At 38.1% G+C, this 18,722-nt stretch overlaps 1 protein-coding gene across 1 annotated transcript; it reads right to left on the bottom strand.

Moving 5' to 3' along the window:
* Nucleotides 1-9,042: 9,042 nt before the first annotated feature.
* LOC149185015 (leucine-rich repeat receptor protein kinase HPCA1-like) lies at nucleotides 9,043-18,179 on the bottom strand. Its single transcript, XM_089415525.1, has 19 exons — nucleotides 18,041-18,179; nucleotides 17,806-17,926; nucleotides 17,585-17,656; nucleotides 17,141-17,215; nucleotides 16,986-17,057; nucleotides 16,759-16,902; nucleotides 16,556-16,630; nucleotides 16,378-16,449; nucleotides 15,153-15,224; nucleotides 14,995-15,063; nucleotides 14,824-14,898; nucleotides 14,660-14,731; nucleotides 14,439-14,576; nucleotides 13,712-14,205; nucleotides 13,458-13,604; nucleotides 13,212-13,354; nucleotides 11,999-12,224; nucleotides 11,651-11,889; nucleotides 9,043-10,376 (listed from the first exon to the last, which is right to left on the bottom strand). Exons 1-19 carry the CDS (start codon nucleotides 18,132-18,134, stop codon nucleotides 9,891-9,893), a joined length of 2,886 nt encoding a protein of 961 aa, XP_089271651.1. The 5' UTR covers nucleotides 18,135-18,179; the 3' UTR covers nucleotides 9,043-9,890.
* Nucleotides 18,180-18,722: the final 543 nt, after the last annotated feature.

The following is an 18,722-nucleotide window of genomic DNA, read 5'->3' as shown; positions in this document are numbered from 1 at the left end:
CATTTTGCAAAGGAAGTCTACACAGATCTGGTACTGGCATATTGAGATGGCTCTGGTTCTTCTCAAGAGGTGGAGCCCCCTCTTCGACCCGGAGCGCGAACAGATTGGGGCAGGACCCTTATGGGTTAGACTGCCAGGGCTACCACTGCAGTACTGGAGTGAGGATGTTCTCATCAGAATTGGAAATGCTCTGGGCACCTACTTAGATCATGATCGAACCTTCGTGGAATCGAACCCTTGCTCGTGTGCTGGTACACTTGGACACACATGAAGGACTATAGGAGAAGATTACTCTTCAGTGGGGGAAATACTGCAGGATTCAGATTTTGGATTATGAAGGCGTCCCGTTTCATTGCAGACGGTGTCATCAGGTGGGACACCTCTACAAAGAGTGCCCGCTCAACAAAAAACCAGAGGACTCCCCCAAGACTACTCCAATTCCATCCAGAGGAGCTTCTCCGGTTATATCTCGTCCACCTCCGGGGTCTTCGCCTGCCGCCCATGCTACTCCACAAAAGTCTGGGACGGAGGGACACGGCACTCTCTCTCCGCCGATGACTAGAGCTCGTGCTACTGCTGAAGCCGCACACGCCTCGGGTATCTCTCTAAACCCTTCCTCCATAGGTCTTGTTAACACTTCATCTATGGTTGTATCATCTGCTCAGATCTCTATGGCTCATTGTAAATTGTCGACCCCCCCCCCCCATCGTCGCTACTGCTCCTGTTCCCCTTCCCCCCTCTTCATCCTCCACCTCGCCGACTTCCTCTAGGACCTCTATCTCCCACCCATATTTTCTTCGCCCTCGTTCCCATCCCATGGATACGCCTAGCCATCAGGCCGGGTTAGGGCTAGCTACTCCGAGCCCTGGACCTCTGACTTCTAGAGGTAGAAACACTGATCTATCTAACGCTATTCTGCGTACGGGGGCAGAGGTCGCCTCCGGTCGTCAATCCACTCTTGATGGGGTCCTTAGAGCAAATTATACCCCGAGAAGCGTTCCCCCATGAAATGCTTATCTTTCAATTGCAGGGGCATAGCTAGTGCCCCCAAGAAACTAGCCTTACAGAGACTTTTTGAGGTTGAGCCGTCAGATATCATTTTGCTTCAAGAGACCCTAGGATAGGCCGAGAATATCACCCACTCTCTGCAAGCTCTGGCCCCGAGTTGGAAGTTCATGGCTCTTGATGCAGTTGGAAGATCCGGGGGGCTGGCTATCGGATACAACCCTAGAACCATCAGGGTTGATGCATCCTGGGGGGGAACTGGCTTCATGGGTATAGATGTCTTCTCTGCAGAGCTCGGCAAAACCCTCCGTGTTGTGAATGTTTATGGCCCATGCCACCAGAGAGAAACTTTCTGGGCTCACCTCCTAAACCTCTCTTTACTGACCCCTGACCACATTATTTTGGGCGGGGATTTAAATTTTTCTTTGGGCTTCAGTGAATCCTGGGGATCTTCGGCTCAAGTAGATACCATTACTGGATATATGACAAACATCTTGGAACAGACCAATTTTATGGATGTCCCCATGCAAAAGCCTCTGCCCACCTGGAGGAACAGGAGAGTGGGTGCAGCGGCATTGGCCCGCAGACTTGACAGATTCTTGATGAAGGGTCCGCTCTTCCAACAACTTCATCATTATAAGCAATGGGTCGGTTCGGGGGGTATATCTGATCACTCCCCTATTTATCTGGAAATTCTTGGCCCTCATTAGAAGCGAAAGCTCCCTTCAAATTCAATCACACATGGTTGCAAGACCCGGACTTCATAAAATTGGTTACTGAATTCTGGGTTGCAAACCCCATCGACAGAGAGGCATCCCTGGCAAAAGGCTTCTGCAAAAACCTCTCCATGCTGAAGCATCAGACTATCAATTGGGCAAAGGATAAGCTTAGCAGGGAAAACGCTAAGCTCAACCTCATTGAAGCTGAACTATGCACTTTATTGGATGATCGGAATTTGGGGTTCATCACAGGAGAAGAAAAGGCACGCTTGATCGAGTTGGAGAACCAAAAGGATCATATACTCAAATTAAGGGAAGAATCACAAATATTGAGAAGCAGAGCCATTTGGCTTAAAGCTGGCGATGAAAACTCTAAATTTTTTCAAAATTATGCAAAAGGAAGAAAAGTCACAAATACCATCTGGAATCTCCCTCTCCCGGAGGGAGGTAATGCGGACACCTTCAACAAGCTCTCTCAGTGCGGAACTTCTCATTTCAGGAGCATTTACAGGAACCCACCTGGCACAAATCTAGTTGAGATCATAAATGTGGCAAATCATTTCCCCAGATATGTAAATGAGGAAGATTCAGATGACCTCATTGCACCTGTCACCTCAGGGGAATTGGAAAGCACCTTAAAATGGTTCAAGAAAGATAAAAGCCCAGGCCCAGATGGTTGGACAATCGAATTCTATCTAGCTTTCTATGAACTATTGGGACAAGACCTGCTGAGGGTGGTGGAGGAGAGCAGATCATCTAGTTGTCTATATCATGCTATAAACTCTACTTTTATCGACCTCATTCCTAAGTCTGACACCCCATCCTCCTTTAATGACTATCGTCCCATATCACTGTGCAACTGCCTTTACAAGATCATCTCCAAGATTATTGCAAATCGCCTCAGACCCATCCTATCTAAAAATATTGCTCCCCAGCAATTTGCTTTTCATGAAGATCGACAGATCCATGAAGCTATAGGTTCCGCTCAAGAATCCATCCACTCTATTTGGTCCAAACATCTCAAAAGCATCATCCTCAAGATCGACCTGTCAAAAGCATTTGACCGGGTCAGCTAGCTTTATATCAAAATGCTCCTCATTCACCTGGGTTTCCCTCTTATTCTCATCAACTGGATCATGGCATGCATCACCACCCCTACTTTCAGTGTCCTCATCAATGGATCGGCTTCCCATTTCTTTCAATATGAAAGGGGTCTCAGACAGGGCTGCCCCCTATCCCCTCTATTATTTCTTATTGTCATGGAAGGCCTTAGTAGACTGATTATGACAGCGAAGAGAGACAGATCCCTCTGTGGCCTCAAGATCACTGATGACTGTTACCTCACTCATCTGTTATTTGTGGACGATGTTCTTATCATGCTGGATGGCAGCATCAGAGACTCCCAGGCTTTCTCCCGGATCCTTCATCTTTTCTCAACTGCTACTGGCATGCTTGTAAACCAGCAAAGATCCACTGTCACTTTCGCCCGCACAACTGTTCATGAATCTCAGTATGCTCATCAAGTATTCCCTTACAGCATCCATCTAATGGACAGAGGTCTAAAATATCTGGGTTACTAGTTAAAGCCCACGTGTCAAAGGATAGCAGATTGGGTCTGGCTTGTCACAAAATTGGAGAAAAGGCTAATCTGTTGGAGTCACAGATATCTATCCAGAGCAGATCGCTTAGTGCTCATCAAAACAGTCCTGGAAGCCACCCCAGTCTTCTGGATGGCTCTTGCGTGGATTCCCAGACATATTCTAGCTCGACTACAGAAAATGTGCAACAGATACCTCTGGGCCGGGAATCAAGACAAACGCATTTTCGCCTGGATCGGCTGGCAAAAGATTGCATTACCAAAGCGGTGGGGGGGATGGGGCCTAAAAGATCTTCCTCTATTTGCACAAGCCCTTGCGGCCAAAATGGGCTGGTCCTTGCTGACTAGTCAGAACCTATGGTCCCGCCTATCATATCATAAATATATCTGGCCCCAAGACTTGATGGACTGGGTCAGGCTTCCTAGCTGGCAAAAAACAGGCATCTCAACTGTATGGAAGGCGTTGCTTCATTCTTTGCCACTAGTCAGAGACAACCTGGTGTGGAGGATCAATGATGGATCCCTGGCTAGAATAGGATTGGATCCTTGGATCGGCAGTGGAGGTAGGCATATCCTCTCTCAGGACCTCATCAGATATCTTCACTCACAAGAGATCAAAGTTTTTGCACATATTGCTGACCAGCAGAACTCAGGGATTTTTAATCAGGCATGGAGGTTGGCGCATCAGATGGACCTTCCTCAAAGATGGCATCAGGAGTGGCAGGAATTCAGATCAGCTTTAATTGAATCCCATATCAGAATCAAAGAGGGTCCGGACGAACTTATATGGAGCCAGGCAGAGAATGGAAATACTCCCCAAAGGTTGGGTACATCGTTCTAAATTTACATAAAAAACCGGATATCATCCCTTCTTGGTGGAGAAGCATTTGGAAGCTCACGGCACCACCAAGAACCAAGCTATTTTTCTGGTGCATGCTGAGGAACAAGGTACCTACAGGGGAGCAGCTCTCACATAGAGCTTTTCAAGGGCCCACCTGGTGCATACTGTGTAAAGGTGCATCAGAATCCACAGAGCACCTCTTTCTGCGCTGCAGGGTTATTCAAGACCTGTGGATCTCACTATCAAATTCGATTTCATACAACGGGCATTGGGAGGGAGATGACCTGAACACCGCATGGGAAGAATGGGCTCATAGACACAAAGGAACGAAGATCATAAACCTCCCGATACTCGTCAATTGGCACATATGGAAAGCTCGTAATCGCCATATCTTTGAAAACAGGCCTACTCATTGGCCACAGGTTGAGGCAGGGATTATATCAGCATTTAGGGAGCTTCCAGATCCCCCGCCACCCAAAGAACGCCGACCACATCCACCTCCATGTATTGACACAAACACACCATGGGCCTTCTTTGACGGGGCTGCAAATCTACATGGATGCGGTGGAGGTTTCATTTTATACATCAACGCACAGCATTACTATAAAGTCAAAATGGGCTTGGGTGCCGGAACCAATAACTATGCTGAACTCATAACATTGCGCCACCTACTACACTTCACACTGGGTCACCATTGTACCAACATAAACATCTTCGGGGATTCAAAAATTATTATCAATTGGTTCAATGGCATATCTGATTGTCACATTCACACACTCAGCATCATTCTAAATGAAGTATTTATATTCAAAGCAGCATTTAACAATATCTCTTGCTCTCATATCTACAGGGAGCATAACAGCCATGCTGACAAATTATCCAAGGAGGCCGCGCTGATGCACAGGGGTGTGTGGGAGATTACCGAGCAGCAAGGGACGAATGAATACCAGTATTATCACCGGCCATACATAGATCAAGCATATCAGCGAGACCCTGATCACTGAATAGAGCACTTATTTTGTTTTTTGTTATATATTTTGAACAATACAAATGATATTTTTGAAATGTACAGAACAAAGCATGAGAGCCTTGTGAGGCTTAATGTATAGTCATAGTTGATAGTTTTTACACAGCAAATTATAGCAGATTGCCCTATGAAGTATATCTGGCTATAGATACACATAGTTTCTTTATATTTCTCTTATGATCATAGTCCATAGTGGCAAATAGCATATGCATAAAGCATCTACAATATGTAATTTTTCCAAATCTAATGAAAAATTACAGATTTTTCCAGTGACAAAAAAATAATTATTAATAAAAAAATTCAAGATATCTTTCCGCTAAACTTGAATCGTAATAAAGAAAACAAACAACGGGTGAACCAAAGTCAAGATCTCCATGAAATTTTAGTCAAAAAGTTACGTCCATTAACCTTTGGTTTACGTAAATATAAATCAGACCGTCCACACCCTTTTTTTGTTCTAGAGTGTGGACTTTCAAACGAAATTTCTTGGAATAATCGATGATTGATGTTCGAAAATAATTAAATGTGTGCCCACGCATTGAGAAGAATAATATTTTCTTATTCTTCATTTATTGATTGGAGTAATAATTGCTTACTGCGTGTGGCCTCCATGAGGTCGTTCAAACTGAAGTGAGCTTTTACCTAACAAAAGCGATGCAATATAACTTTAATAATAATAAAAGTGCTGTACGTGGAATACTCACATCGCGCCATCTTAATGGTAATTCTCTTTTATTACTTTACTAAATTAATTAGTTAAAAGTTCAATTAAATAAGTTTAATATAATGTGTATAATTTATATCAAAAAATAATATTAATCTAATTATATATAAAAAAGTAGTTAGTAAATATTGAGATGATAAATATCAGAATACTTATTATGTATATTTCACATCATTTAGAATTAAAAAAATTATATTTTTATTGCAAATTATTATTATTAATTATAAAAAGAATTAATATATGAGTTAAACATATATACATTTTAACTATAAAAATTCTTAACTTGTAAATCACTCTTATTACAATATCATGGGTAAATACCACGGGTTTAATATGACATTTGTTGATATGACATTTTCTTTAATTAATTAATTTGAGATAAATTAATTAAAATAGTTTAATAAGATAAATCTTAACCTTTGATCTATGACACTACTATGAATATTTTGGCATATTTCATGGAGATTAAATCTATACCATCCACCTAATAATCACCAATAATTAAATTAAAATTGTGGAAAGCCTATTTTAGACACGTTGTAATTAATTTTTTTACTTTTATTTTTTAATTTTAAAATTTTCAATAATAAGATAGGTAGATTTTAAATTTTTTGTTTATTAATTTTTTATTCAAAAAATTGTAATTACATAATGTTCTAGCCAACACTAGCATGTATCCTATTTCTTAATCACTAATATGGAAAATATGTTTTTTTGTCAAAATATGTGTTTCCTTAAAAAAAGTGTTTTATTCATTGGCTAAGATTTCTCACTGGGCTTTAAAAGTACCATTTTTTATTGTTAAGAATGTGCCTAGGTCAACTCACCAAACATGGTTTAGCAAGAAAAATACAACCAGATAGAATTTATGTGCAAATCTTGCACACAAACTGATGTGTTTTCCCTCCCCAACCAATAGGTTGAACATGAGTTATCCAAAGGAAATTCTTAACCCATATTGAGTTAAGCCAAAGAAAATTCAAAATTGCAATTACTCTTCCAAGAGAAAGAAAAACCAACAAAAAAATATATATATATATTTAATTGATATAATAGTTAAGACCACGGTGACAGTATTCACATAATATGCATTGGCTTTAACAAATTTTCACTCGAAATTCTTCCTCTGATTTTTGTGGTGACTTTCCTCATTATCGATAGATATCCCTTTGCCTTGATGCTTATCTATTAACACCTTTTAAACTCACCATACTATATGTGTTATTCATCTACTCATGAAAAGCAACAATCGTAGTAATTGAAAAGAATGGTTAAAATCTTATGTTTGTTATGAAAACAAAAAGGAGTAAAATTATAAAAATGGGCTTAGAAAAATGTTCGCCATGAGTTTTATAGAGATATTTAATAAAAAAAATAAGAGTATATATTTGGAGTTATATAGATTTTACAAAAACCTTTTTCAAAATTTCTACGCTTATTCTAAATTGTTTGCAACAATGTTCTCAAAATTGGTATTTCCTGAGTTTTTAAGTGAATTTGACTAGTTTACTAGAAGGCATGCTCAACCCTCACTCTTGAGTATTTTTGAGTGATTTCAGTAGGAAATGATTTTTCATTTAATTTGACACATTCATTTACTTTTAGTTTTCTAATTCTGGATTTAAAAAAATCTTGTTGTATAAATACACTACAATGTTACCTTCTAAATGTGAAATAATAGTTTAGTTGCTCAAAATGCAAGCCTGAGTTCTATCTTTGGGTATTATATGTTTTTTCCTCCCATGATCTTATACGAGTCCAAATTTGTCTCATAACATTTGCATGAAGTCCATATATGTGTCTTAACAATTGCATGAGGATCATGATGGATTCATACTTATGTATAAACTATAAGAAACATTGTCATAATTGAAAAGAATGACTAAAATCCAAGAAAACATTTAGGGTTAATATTCATAGGTGGGATAATTTTCTATGCTTTTTCCAACAAATAGATTCACTAATTTACATTTTTTCTAAATATAATTTTCCCAAATTTTACTTTGAAAATACCCAAAACTTTATAAAGATACTATATAAAAGTATTATCATTTTGAATATTTTTACAAAAATATTTCCAAACATTTTACAAATTGCATAATATTGACTAGTGAGATTCGCCAAGGCTTCTAAACCATAATATAAATTTACATCCTTAAAATTTTCCCTAGTAAAATCTTATGTTTATTATGGAAAAACAGAGAGTAAAACTATAAAAATGGGCTTAGAACCACTAGCAACCACCATGCTCCACATAGGTACAACAATAAAATCATCTAATAGTAGAAACATGGCAATATGTCATAGGGCAACAACAAATACATATCCTCATCATCATGAGGTTAATCAACTAATGCATCATCAACTCAAATCATGAACAACGATAGCAAAAACAACAACATTAGGAGCATATGAACCAATATAGATAATCTCTCCTATATGGTCAAGCAAACATATATCCAAGAAATACTAGGAAACAACAACAATAGCATAAGATCTAGAAATGTAGCACCATCAGCAACACATGAAACTCATCATCTCCTCAACATAGGTGAACAACATATCATGAATGAGGCACAAGCATCAAATTAGTGAGAAACAAATCATCACCAGAAACAAGATGTATACTCCATATATGAGCAGAAATATAAATCATCATGGCTCATCCACATGAGTGCACAATATCATGAGCAACAACATGATACATCTATAATAGAAACTATGAAAAATAAAGTGCATACTCTATATGAACTATCTCCAACACATCATTTGATCTTCCATAGAAGCTACACAACACATGACATAAATATCATCTAGTAGTATAATCATCATCAATATACCAACTATGTCATGAAAAACATATGATTTTGCTATTATATGTCAGCAGCAGTAAAGACTTGATTCCTGCAACACACTAATGATAAATAAGAACAATAAAACTCCTCCAAAGTGAGCATGATGCCGACAAATGCAAGTCCATTTGGAAGCACAAATGCTCCCCCTGAATGTGTGATCCCCCATCACACCTAGGCAATGCACATAATAATAACTACATTGCTTCCATATTATCATGAATATTAATAGAATCCAAAACATAAAGTTGTTCCAAAACCATCAACAAATGTACATGGTTGATGAACTAAAATCAAACTATAATAGAAATAGATCTGAAAATGAAAGTGCACTTCAAACCTCAAGGACTCCCCCTAAACACATGCATCTTCTACAATATGCAAAATTTTCTTCTTGGGCACTTTCTGATATGATTTCACAATTAAAGATTTTCATGCAACTCATTATGCAACCATGTTCTCCCCCTAAGACCATGCAGGCCTTAATTTTTGGTGGAAGTTCCTTGCTACTCTTTTCTCCTCCAAATTTTCATCTGCTGATCCTTTTTCTCCTTATGTGGTTGACCTTGCATATTCTTTTGTCTTTGGTTGGATCTCCTAAAACACATGGGAAGCTTGCAATCCTTTGCCTTATGGCCAATATTATCACACAAAAAACATATGTGACCAAGGAAGAGAGAAATAGGTTGATGTCTTCTATTGGTATAATTTACATTCCTTGCATGTGCCCTGCAATCAATAGCCCTATGGCCAAAATCATTGCATGAGAAACAATAACCACAAAAAGGATTATTATACGTGAGAGATGGATATTTCCTTTGCATGCATGTTTAATGTTGCTTCTCCTTTGGTTGCTCCTAGTGAGTATAAATAGGGCACAAAACTATATTTTATCTCCCCTCTAACTTACATTACATTATGAGTTTCAACACTCATTACATTATGATATCGTCGGCTAAATCTACACAGACTTCTGTCTCAAATTTATCCCGCCAAACTTCAAAGATGGTTGCATGATTTTTCAATAATGAAAACAAAAGAAATAAATAGGGTGTTTCGCAAAGTACTTGCCCAATAGGCTGTTTAACAGACTTGCTATATCTAGCGTATTAATATCAGTTGGGATCAAATATTGGAGTGGGTCACACAGAATCCGCCGCTGTGATCAAAGGAAATAGATGAAGTTACAGACGCATTTGGATGGTGACCTCTCAGTAGAGAAGCTGTTGGAGACTCTTGCTCTGTCTTTGTCGTGGCCTCGTATGGCCCTACTACAGATTCTACGATCGACTCCAGCTCCTTCACCACATCGCCCATTTTAGGACGATTCACAGCCGAATCCCCAACGCAACGCAGCGATAACCCTACTAAGCTTTGAAGAAGTGTTTGAGAAATTGGAGAATCTTTGAGAAAGGGGTCCAGTATGTGGCGTCGGACGGCATTCACTCCATCGGTATCCATTGCTGTCTTCACCTCTCGGACCAGATATTTTCCACCTTCAATGAAGGGATGCTGAGACGTTAGAATTTCCAGTAATACCACACCAAAACTGTATACGTCGCTCTTGTGACTCAGTTGCTGCGTCATGTAATACTCCGGATCCAGGTACCCCTGCCCAACTCATTATTGTTCAGCATTTCACCGTTGAAAGCTAGACGCATTTTATAGTATCGAATGAAGAGAGATTTTATTTTAAAAAGATTAGTGGTAACAAAATATGAATTAACATTTCCCTAATTCAACCCACTCATTCAAATTACAATGTTTAAAACAATCCATCCATACCAATTAAAGTTATTCACTCAACTAATTTAACTTGTATTCGGATTCACGCAAATACATCCCTAAGTTTTCATAGAGTCAAAGTTTCCGTGGAGAGTGTATGGCAGTTGTAACACTTTAGATCTGGAAAAGTTGGAAAGGTAATTTGGAAGTGTGCTGATGATACTTACAAGGGTTCCTTTGACTTGAGTCGATACATAATTTTTATTCCCGGTGTCACCAAAAAGTTTGGAAAGTCCGAAGTCGGCTACCTTGGCAACCATATTGTCGTCGAGCAAGATGTTGGACGACTTCATAAATTCTGCAACACCTTGGTTAGACTCTTTCTTCGCCCTTTTCACAGCCACCATCTGTCCGTCATCGGCAGTATTCCTTTGTACACCTGCATATCCGTACGAAAGTAACATGAATTCAGTGAGTCATCAGATACTCAATAGAACATTTGGCACATATCTTTGTTTGTTTTGTTTTTTTATAAATCTAAGAAAATAGTTCAATGATTCGATGCAGAGATATTTGGCCATAACTAAAATCTGCATTTTTAGGAATGGTTAGCAAATTATTCCAGTGATTTTTACAAGTTTTCAGCATTTGTCAATAGTATCAGTGACTTTTTCAAAATAACAGGGATGAATCTGATAGTGTACGTTTTGACAGTTTGAAGTCATATTATTGAAGAGTTGTTTTGTTTTGGAAATAATAGTGTACGTTTTGACAGTTTAAAATCATATTATTGAAGAGTTGTTTTGTCTTGGAAATAACTGTGTACAGTGGGAAACATCCGATGTTTCCAGTCAATTTAAAACAATTTTTCTGTCCTGACATAGGTGGAGCATCCACTACACAGGTGTCTCTCTCTAGTTTCCAACGTTATATACAGTTATTTTCAAAAACAATTAATTCGAGATAAATAGCATTTGTACATAAAAGCTGGTAATAACGCTCTACTTCACTCAACTAATTTAACTTGTAATCGGATTCACGCAAATACATCCCTAAGTTTTCATAGAGTCAAAGTTTCCGTGGAGAGTGTATGGCAGTTGTAACACTTTAGATCTGGAAAAGTTGGAAAGGTAATTTGGAAGTGTGCTGATGATACTTACAAGGGTTCCTTTGACTTGAGTCGATACATAATTTTTATTCCCGGTGTCAGCGAAAACTTTGGAAAGTCCGAAGTCGGCTACCTTGGCAACCATATTGTCGTCGAGCAAGATGTTGGACGACTTCACGTCTCTGTGTATTATGGGGGGATCTGCATGCTCGTGAAGATATGCCAATCCCCTCGCTGCCCCTAATGCGATATTCATCCTCTTGCTCCAATCAAGACGACTTCCGGTTTTGCCTGTTAATTGAATGGACAAAATACTTTTGTTGAATCGCGGCCAATTTCTCTGGTGAGCTAAGCAAATAGACAAGAACCAAAAGAGGATGAGATGTGAGAAGAAAATTACCTGAGAGATTATCTCTCAGCGTTCCATTTGGGATGTAGTCATATACAAGCATTTGCTCCGACCCTTCCTCGAAACAAAATCCAACGAGTCCCACCACATTCTTATGATGAACGCGAGACAACAGTTCTAGTTCCGTCCTAAATTCTGCAACACCTTGGTTAGACTCTTTCTTCGCCCTTTTCACAGCCACCATCTGTCCGTCATCGGGCAGTATTCCTTTGTACACCTGCATATCCGTACGAAAGTCACATGAATTCAGTGAGTCATCAAATACTCAATAGAACATTTGGCACATATCTTTGTTTGTTTTGGTTTTTTATAAATCTAAGAAAATAGTTTAATGATTCGATGCAGAGATACTTGGCCATAACTAAAATCTGCATTTTTAGGAATGGTTAGCAAATTATTCCAGTGATTTTTACAAGTTTTCAGCATTTGTCAATAGTATCAGTGACTTTTTCAAAATAACAGGGATGAATCTGATAGTGTACGTTTTGACAGTTTGAAGTCATATTATTGAAGAGTTGTTTTGTTTTGGAAATAATAGTGTACGTTTTGACAGTTTAAAATCATATTATTGAAGAGTTGTTTTGTCTTGGAAATAACTGTGTACGGTGGGAAACATCCGATGTTTCCAGTCAATTTAAAACAATTTTTCTGTCCTGACATAGGTGGAGTATCCACTACACAGGTGTCTCTAGTTTCCAACGTTATATACAGTTATTTTCAAAAACAATTAATTCGAGATAAATAGCATTTGTACATAAAAGCTGGTAATAACGCTCTACTTCACCACTAAATTATAAGAAGTCTATTAAACTAATCAGAAATTTTGCAGAGTATCCCCTGTTTCCCAGTTAAACTGATCAAAATTTATGGAGTCAGAGGCTGCAATATTAAATTAGTATACATTCATCCTAATCAAAGTCGGTAGTAGATTTGGGGTTGGTATTTTTTCACCCCTCTCATCACTTCACAAATCTAAACTCTTTTTGAGTCACAAATGACAATCCCCTGTTTTCCATCAGTTTAACAAATTGAAATTATGCATGGTCCTAAATATAATTGATCTGCATTGAGTGGTTTCATTCATGTCGGGAGAGGAGCTAGTTGATGGCGTGACTGTTTATCGCTCTCAGTTATCCGAGATTAAGGTTAGAGCTTGTTTTTTACTCTACAAATTAGCTTATATGACACTATTACACTTTTATACCTTGCCATACCCTCCTGAGCCAATCTCGTTATCCCTGGAGAAATTGTTGGTGGCCATTTTCAGTGTTTGAAACGAGAAAACTCTGATAGTTTTGTGTTTGGAAGAATCTCCACTATGGTGACTGCTTGCTGCATTCCAAGAAGCTGAAGAAAAGCTAACAGAAATTAGTTTCTGTTTCCAACACCAATTTACATATGTAAAAAGCAGAAGCAGATTCTCAGATTCTCCAAGAATAGGATCTCATACCGAATGGGCTTGATAATTCAATGGCCTTTGCTGCTTTCTTCCTTTGCCATAACGCGTAAATGCCTACGACGATGATGGCACAGATCGACACTGCTGCACCAACTGCTATTCCAATTATTGCCCGTCTATTTAAAGACCTCGACCCTTCTGAAATCAAACAGCCAGCAAAATAGTTCATACATACGTACACTACACTTTAAAAGATGCCATATTTGTCCAAAACCTGAACTAAGAGTAAAGTTACAGTTCCTCACCTCTTAAAAATATGTAAGACGATGGTATGAAATAATAAGTTACAAATTCCTCAGGCGGTCTGTATCTTTGATTGCTTAAAGAAAAACCAAGATTTATGATTTCCGATGGCTCAAAAGACTTCCTTCCGGACGGTGGAAAAAGCCAGACTACTATATTCAGATACATGTTGGCATCAAACCGCATGCAACAGAGATATACTGACCCCTTTGTCAAGTTTAATTGCGTCCATAGAGATTTCTCTAGCTTTTGAAATCTGTTAATATTCGTCAAAGTTGAAAAGGAGGGAGCTCTTAAGACAATGGTGCCGACATATGGTATTGCACACTGACAACTCTGAGGATTAACTTTCTCTGAATCTTCAGTACAGTTGGTATCGTTTCCGCAATGCGCCATATCAGTGTGGTAGGACGTGTCTTCAGCATCGTCATCAGGGCGGCATATGGGGCTATTTGATAGGAATGTTTGGGAATCACAAACTGGGTTACCTTCAAGTCTGCATGGCCGAAAAAAAACAGATATTTACATTAATGAAATTGAAGGTGTACAACTTTGGAATAGAAGTTGATTAATATCGCATCATTTAATTGTCAGAAAGTTTCACATATCCAAAGATTCTTTTCCCTCTTCCCCTTCCTAGTCCTATAGATACTACAAGGTTTCCCATACATATAGATGAATCAGAAATCCACATGAATCAGTTTAGAGGGTTATCATGGAAATCCGTACGCCCAAGTCTTGGTAAGGTTTTTCCCCCGTGGAACGTCAGTGATGTTGTTGTATCGAAGGTCTATCAATTGGAGCTGCTGACTGACACTTCCTTCCAAAATTGAGAGAGGCCCATCTATAGAATTATTGGAGAGAATCCTACGCCATTGGAAAACGAAGATCACTGAACGTCCAAGTCTCATCTTTCAACAATGTAACGAGAAAATATGAAATACACTTACACTCTCTCAAGTTGCGGTGAGCTAAAAACTTCAGAAGGAAGCTGCCCATTCAAATTACTGTTTTCTATCACACTACAGAACAAGGCAAAGGGAAAGGAAAAAGCAGTTAGTTCGAAAGATAGTAAAGCTTAATTTATGTTGTATTTCAAACCCCTTGAACTTACATGGTGGTCAAAGATGCGAGAGCAGGTAACCAGATGGGCACATCCGAGATCTCGAATGAATTGTTACTCAAGTCCCTATAAAAGCAAATACCGTACACATGAATATTGGAAGTCTTAACTTGATAAAATCAATTCGAGATCTTTTGAGCAGAGTTTGAGCCTTCTACTTACAAGTACTGAAGATCTTTCATCAAAGATAAGTCAGGTATATAACCGTTGAGCTGATTATTTGATAGATGCCTGAAAAAATGCAGAGAGTCAGTGAATTCTTTTGGTCAATAACTATGATCTAACATCTCTGAACAGGCGCAATACATCGTTGATCTTACAATTCATTAATATTTTCCAAGCGTGCGATGTCGGACGGAATTGGGCCTTCCAAAGAGTTTCGATCGAGCCTCCTGTTAATCATAAAGCATGATTTAATAGATGGCCTGTCAAGATATTGAGAACTAAGCAGCAAAAATATTGCTGTAGTATTTTAGATTATCAGAGTAAGAGAACATCGTTACATTGGACAGCCCTGCGTATGAATACGTTTCACATCTTACATTCCCTGCTTGTGAACACTCTTGATATTCGATATTCGACAGAAAAGCGATAGATACTCATAGATATTTCAGATTCGACAGAAAAGCTATGGACACTTGTCCTATTCTTAGAAAATATTAATTAAAACAGTAATGATTAGATTTCCTAAACCTCACACATCTCTAATCATTCAGGCCCCTCTACGCACATCACATGAAAGTATATTTCACTTGCAATTGCAAACTCCCAGTTATGACATCATGAGAAAGTATATTTCACTTGCAGTCGTAAACTCCTAGCTACGATACCATATCAAGAAATAAGCAACAGAATTGCCACCGGGTTGCGTACTCTTAACAAAGTTTGTCTTATTTTTCACATGATACCCATAACCACATTTTTCTTTTTCTCTTTTAATGTTGAATCAGTGATTTGTTGGGTAATTTGAGCCAGGGTTAAGATCAAATTTAACTGTTGTTGCTATAAAGTCAAGAGTATATCCAGCTACTAATACCAAGAAACTCGAAGCCAAAAATATCAGAAATTTATGACTTAGTAAGAGTCGAGATCCCAGGAGGGTGGGAGAGCCTACTCCTTGAGCCTTATCACATGGGGCCAAAGATGCCCCATGGAAATTGAAACAAGGTAAAAGTCACCACTTTTCCCCTTTTTTTTTTTCTTTTTCTACCATGGTGAATGGGTAACTACTGTCATTATAATACCAGGAGAATATCCAATGACTAGGAAGACCAAATATACCAAGAATTTATAATTCTATAAGAGCTGAGACTCCAGGTGGATGGGGGAGTCTTCTCCAGCAAAAAAATGTTCCCATCAAATTTGAAACCAAATAGAAAAATGACATCCCAAACCACTCAGTCATCCTACAAAAATACATAAAAAAAAAAGAAAAAAAACGAATATAATTGTAAATATTAAACTTTATTTCCAACATGATCACCAAAGAGTGGTTGGGGACTTGTGTATTTTGAAACGCAATGGAAATAGATATGGGAGACTCACAGGACAGTCAAGGATGATACATTCACAATAGTTGAGGGGAACTTTCCTGTGAACGAATTGTCATCAAATAACCTGCAAACACACAGTGGAGTGGCTTTAGGTTGAGAATATAATTTGATCAAAATAGTTTATCATGAATTGAATCAAATCCTTAGAATATAATGAATACGGCACTTACACATGTTCTAAGGTCATATCCTCGTGAAAAACCTCCGGTGGAATCGATCCACTCAAATTGTTTTTATTGAAATGGCTTGAAGCATCAACAACATAACCACAAGTTGAAGGTAACAAGGTATAAAGTGCATATTCCTTTACGTAGGTAAAAGTTATCCCAAATAAAAATGTAATACTTATCCCAAATAAAAATGTAATACTTACAAGTGACGGCAATTCACAAGCTCTTTCAGCTCGACAGGCAATTCTCCACCGATGGTATTGTTGGACAAATCGAATAAGTAGAGATTCGTAAGATTACACAAAGATGGAGGAATACCTCCTGATAAATCATTTGAATTCATGTCCCTACCAAAATCAACGATGATTCACAACGTCACAAAGTGTACTTGTTCATAGAAAAAAAGGGTTTTTTGGGAGTATTTTCTTACAGAGTAACCAGTCTGTGCAGTTTACCCAGCTCCTTTGGAATGCGCCCAGAAAACCTACACCCCGTCAATATTCTAAAACGAGCTAAAAATTAGTCGATTGTAAAGAATTCGAACAAGAATACCAACGATTGAATTACAAGGTTCAAAATGCTTACAACGTGTGAAGGTATTGTAAATCACCCAAAGTACTTGGAATCAGTCCTGTCAGGCCTGGATTGTATGACAGATCCCTGCAATGATGACTTTGTTCAGTCAATCTACTTATTATACCCTCTTATTTACCATGCAAACCTAAGAGGTAATTTTTGTTAATATTATTCGAATTGCATTTAAAGAAGGAAGATGCTCTGTTTAGAGGGTAACCCTGGAAGATCCATCCCCACTACACTGTGTATTCAAATGTTGGATAAAGTTTACGCCGTGCATTGACGGCATTAAATAGAAAGATTATTGCACCCAAGTAAACAAATCTCCGATATACACATGGGGGAGTTCAGCCAAATGAACTTTACTGAGTAACCTCAATATTCATTGGAGAAATGGGTTTAGACAGTATCTACTCTGTGGTACCCTTGCAATTACTTCATCGATCAACTTACAGAACTTGTAGTGCTGAAAGCCGCCCAATATCAATCGGCAATTGTCCATTGAGATTCATTGAAGAGAGCGTCCTGTAAAATTTTATCCATGGAAATATTCAGTTAGAAGGAACTCCCAACGTTTTCTGTAGAGCTCAAGAAAATTCCATAAACGGCATGGATATTCATTTAGTAGACAACATGTTGTCATGATTTGAAGACAAGATGCACAAAATACTTACAGTGAAGTAATTCGGTTACCGTTGCAAGAAACGCCATCCCATTTTAAACCACACGGATCTCCGCCTTTCCATTTCGACAGTGGGTTTCCCAATTGCATTTTTATCGACAACAGTGTGTCCACTGAACACATTGAAATGCATAATTACCCACTTATTTCAACATTAACACTATTAAAATTTCTAACGAGTAAATCTACTTATTGGGTGCCCATTGACCAATATCGATAGAGCTCACCATCTCCTGTATCTGTGAATCCTGCAGTAATCACAAAAGAAAAAAGCAAAGGCATGTTGAGGAGGAGCAAAACAGAAGCAGAGCGGCGAGACATGGCTGACGCAGATACAGTGAAACAATTAAAACAGAAACACGAAACATATCAGAGATACACGAAACATATCAGAGATCATATATATATAGATATTTTTGAGCTTTATGTCATGTTGGGCTAATTTCGGCATCGTTCGTTCATGTCGTTGACAGAGGTTTAAGAGTTAATGATATCGTGTCATCTATGGTATGATTATGTAATAAAAATTGTTTATAAATTTGAAGCATTCCATTGCAAAGTGTTAAATTTGCTAGATTGGTTAAGGTGAATGAAGATATATTTTAAGGGTGATTTTAAACGTAAAGGTTAGCATATTTTTGGATCAAGATTTTAAAATTAAAGTTGTATTATTTAATTTTGGTTCGAATGGGAAGCTTGTTGCAAGGAAAAAAGAAACATATTTAAGCTATAAATTAAATTTGAGGAAACATATTTAAGTTATAAATTAACAAGTTTAATGGCATTGATTTTGAGTTGTGGAAGGGATTTTTTTTTATAGATTAAGATCTATGGGTGCACTATCTCAACCAAAATTGGTATGAAAGACAAGAATTATGTGTTGATGAAAAGAAAGGCTAGAAACTTTGT

The sequence above is a fragment of the Pinus tabuliformis genome, chromosome 3_2 (assembly GCF_031772625.1).
Source record: "Pinus tabuliformis cultivar Carrire ecotype Pingquan chromosome 3_2, CPIR1, whole genome shotgun sequence".
In the NCBI taxonomy this organism is placed as follows: domain Eukaryota; kingdom Viridiplantae; phylum Streptophyta; class Pinopsida; order Pinales; family Pinaceae; genus Pinus; species Pinus tabuliformis.
This window is presented reverse-complemented; position numbering and strand designations above follow the sequence as displayed.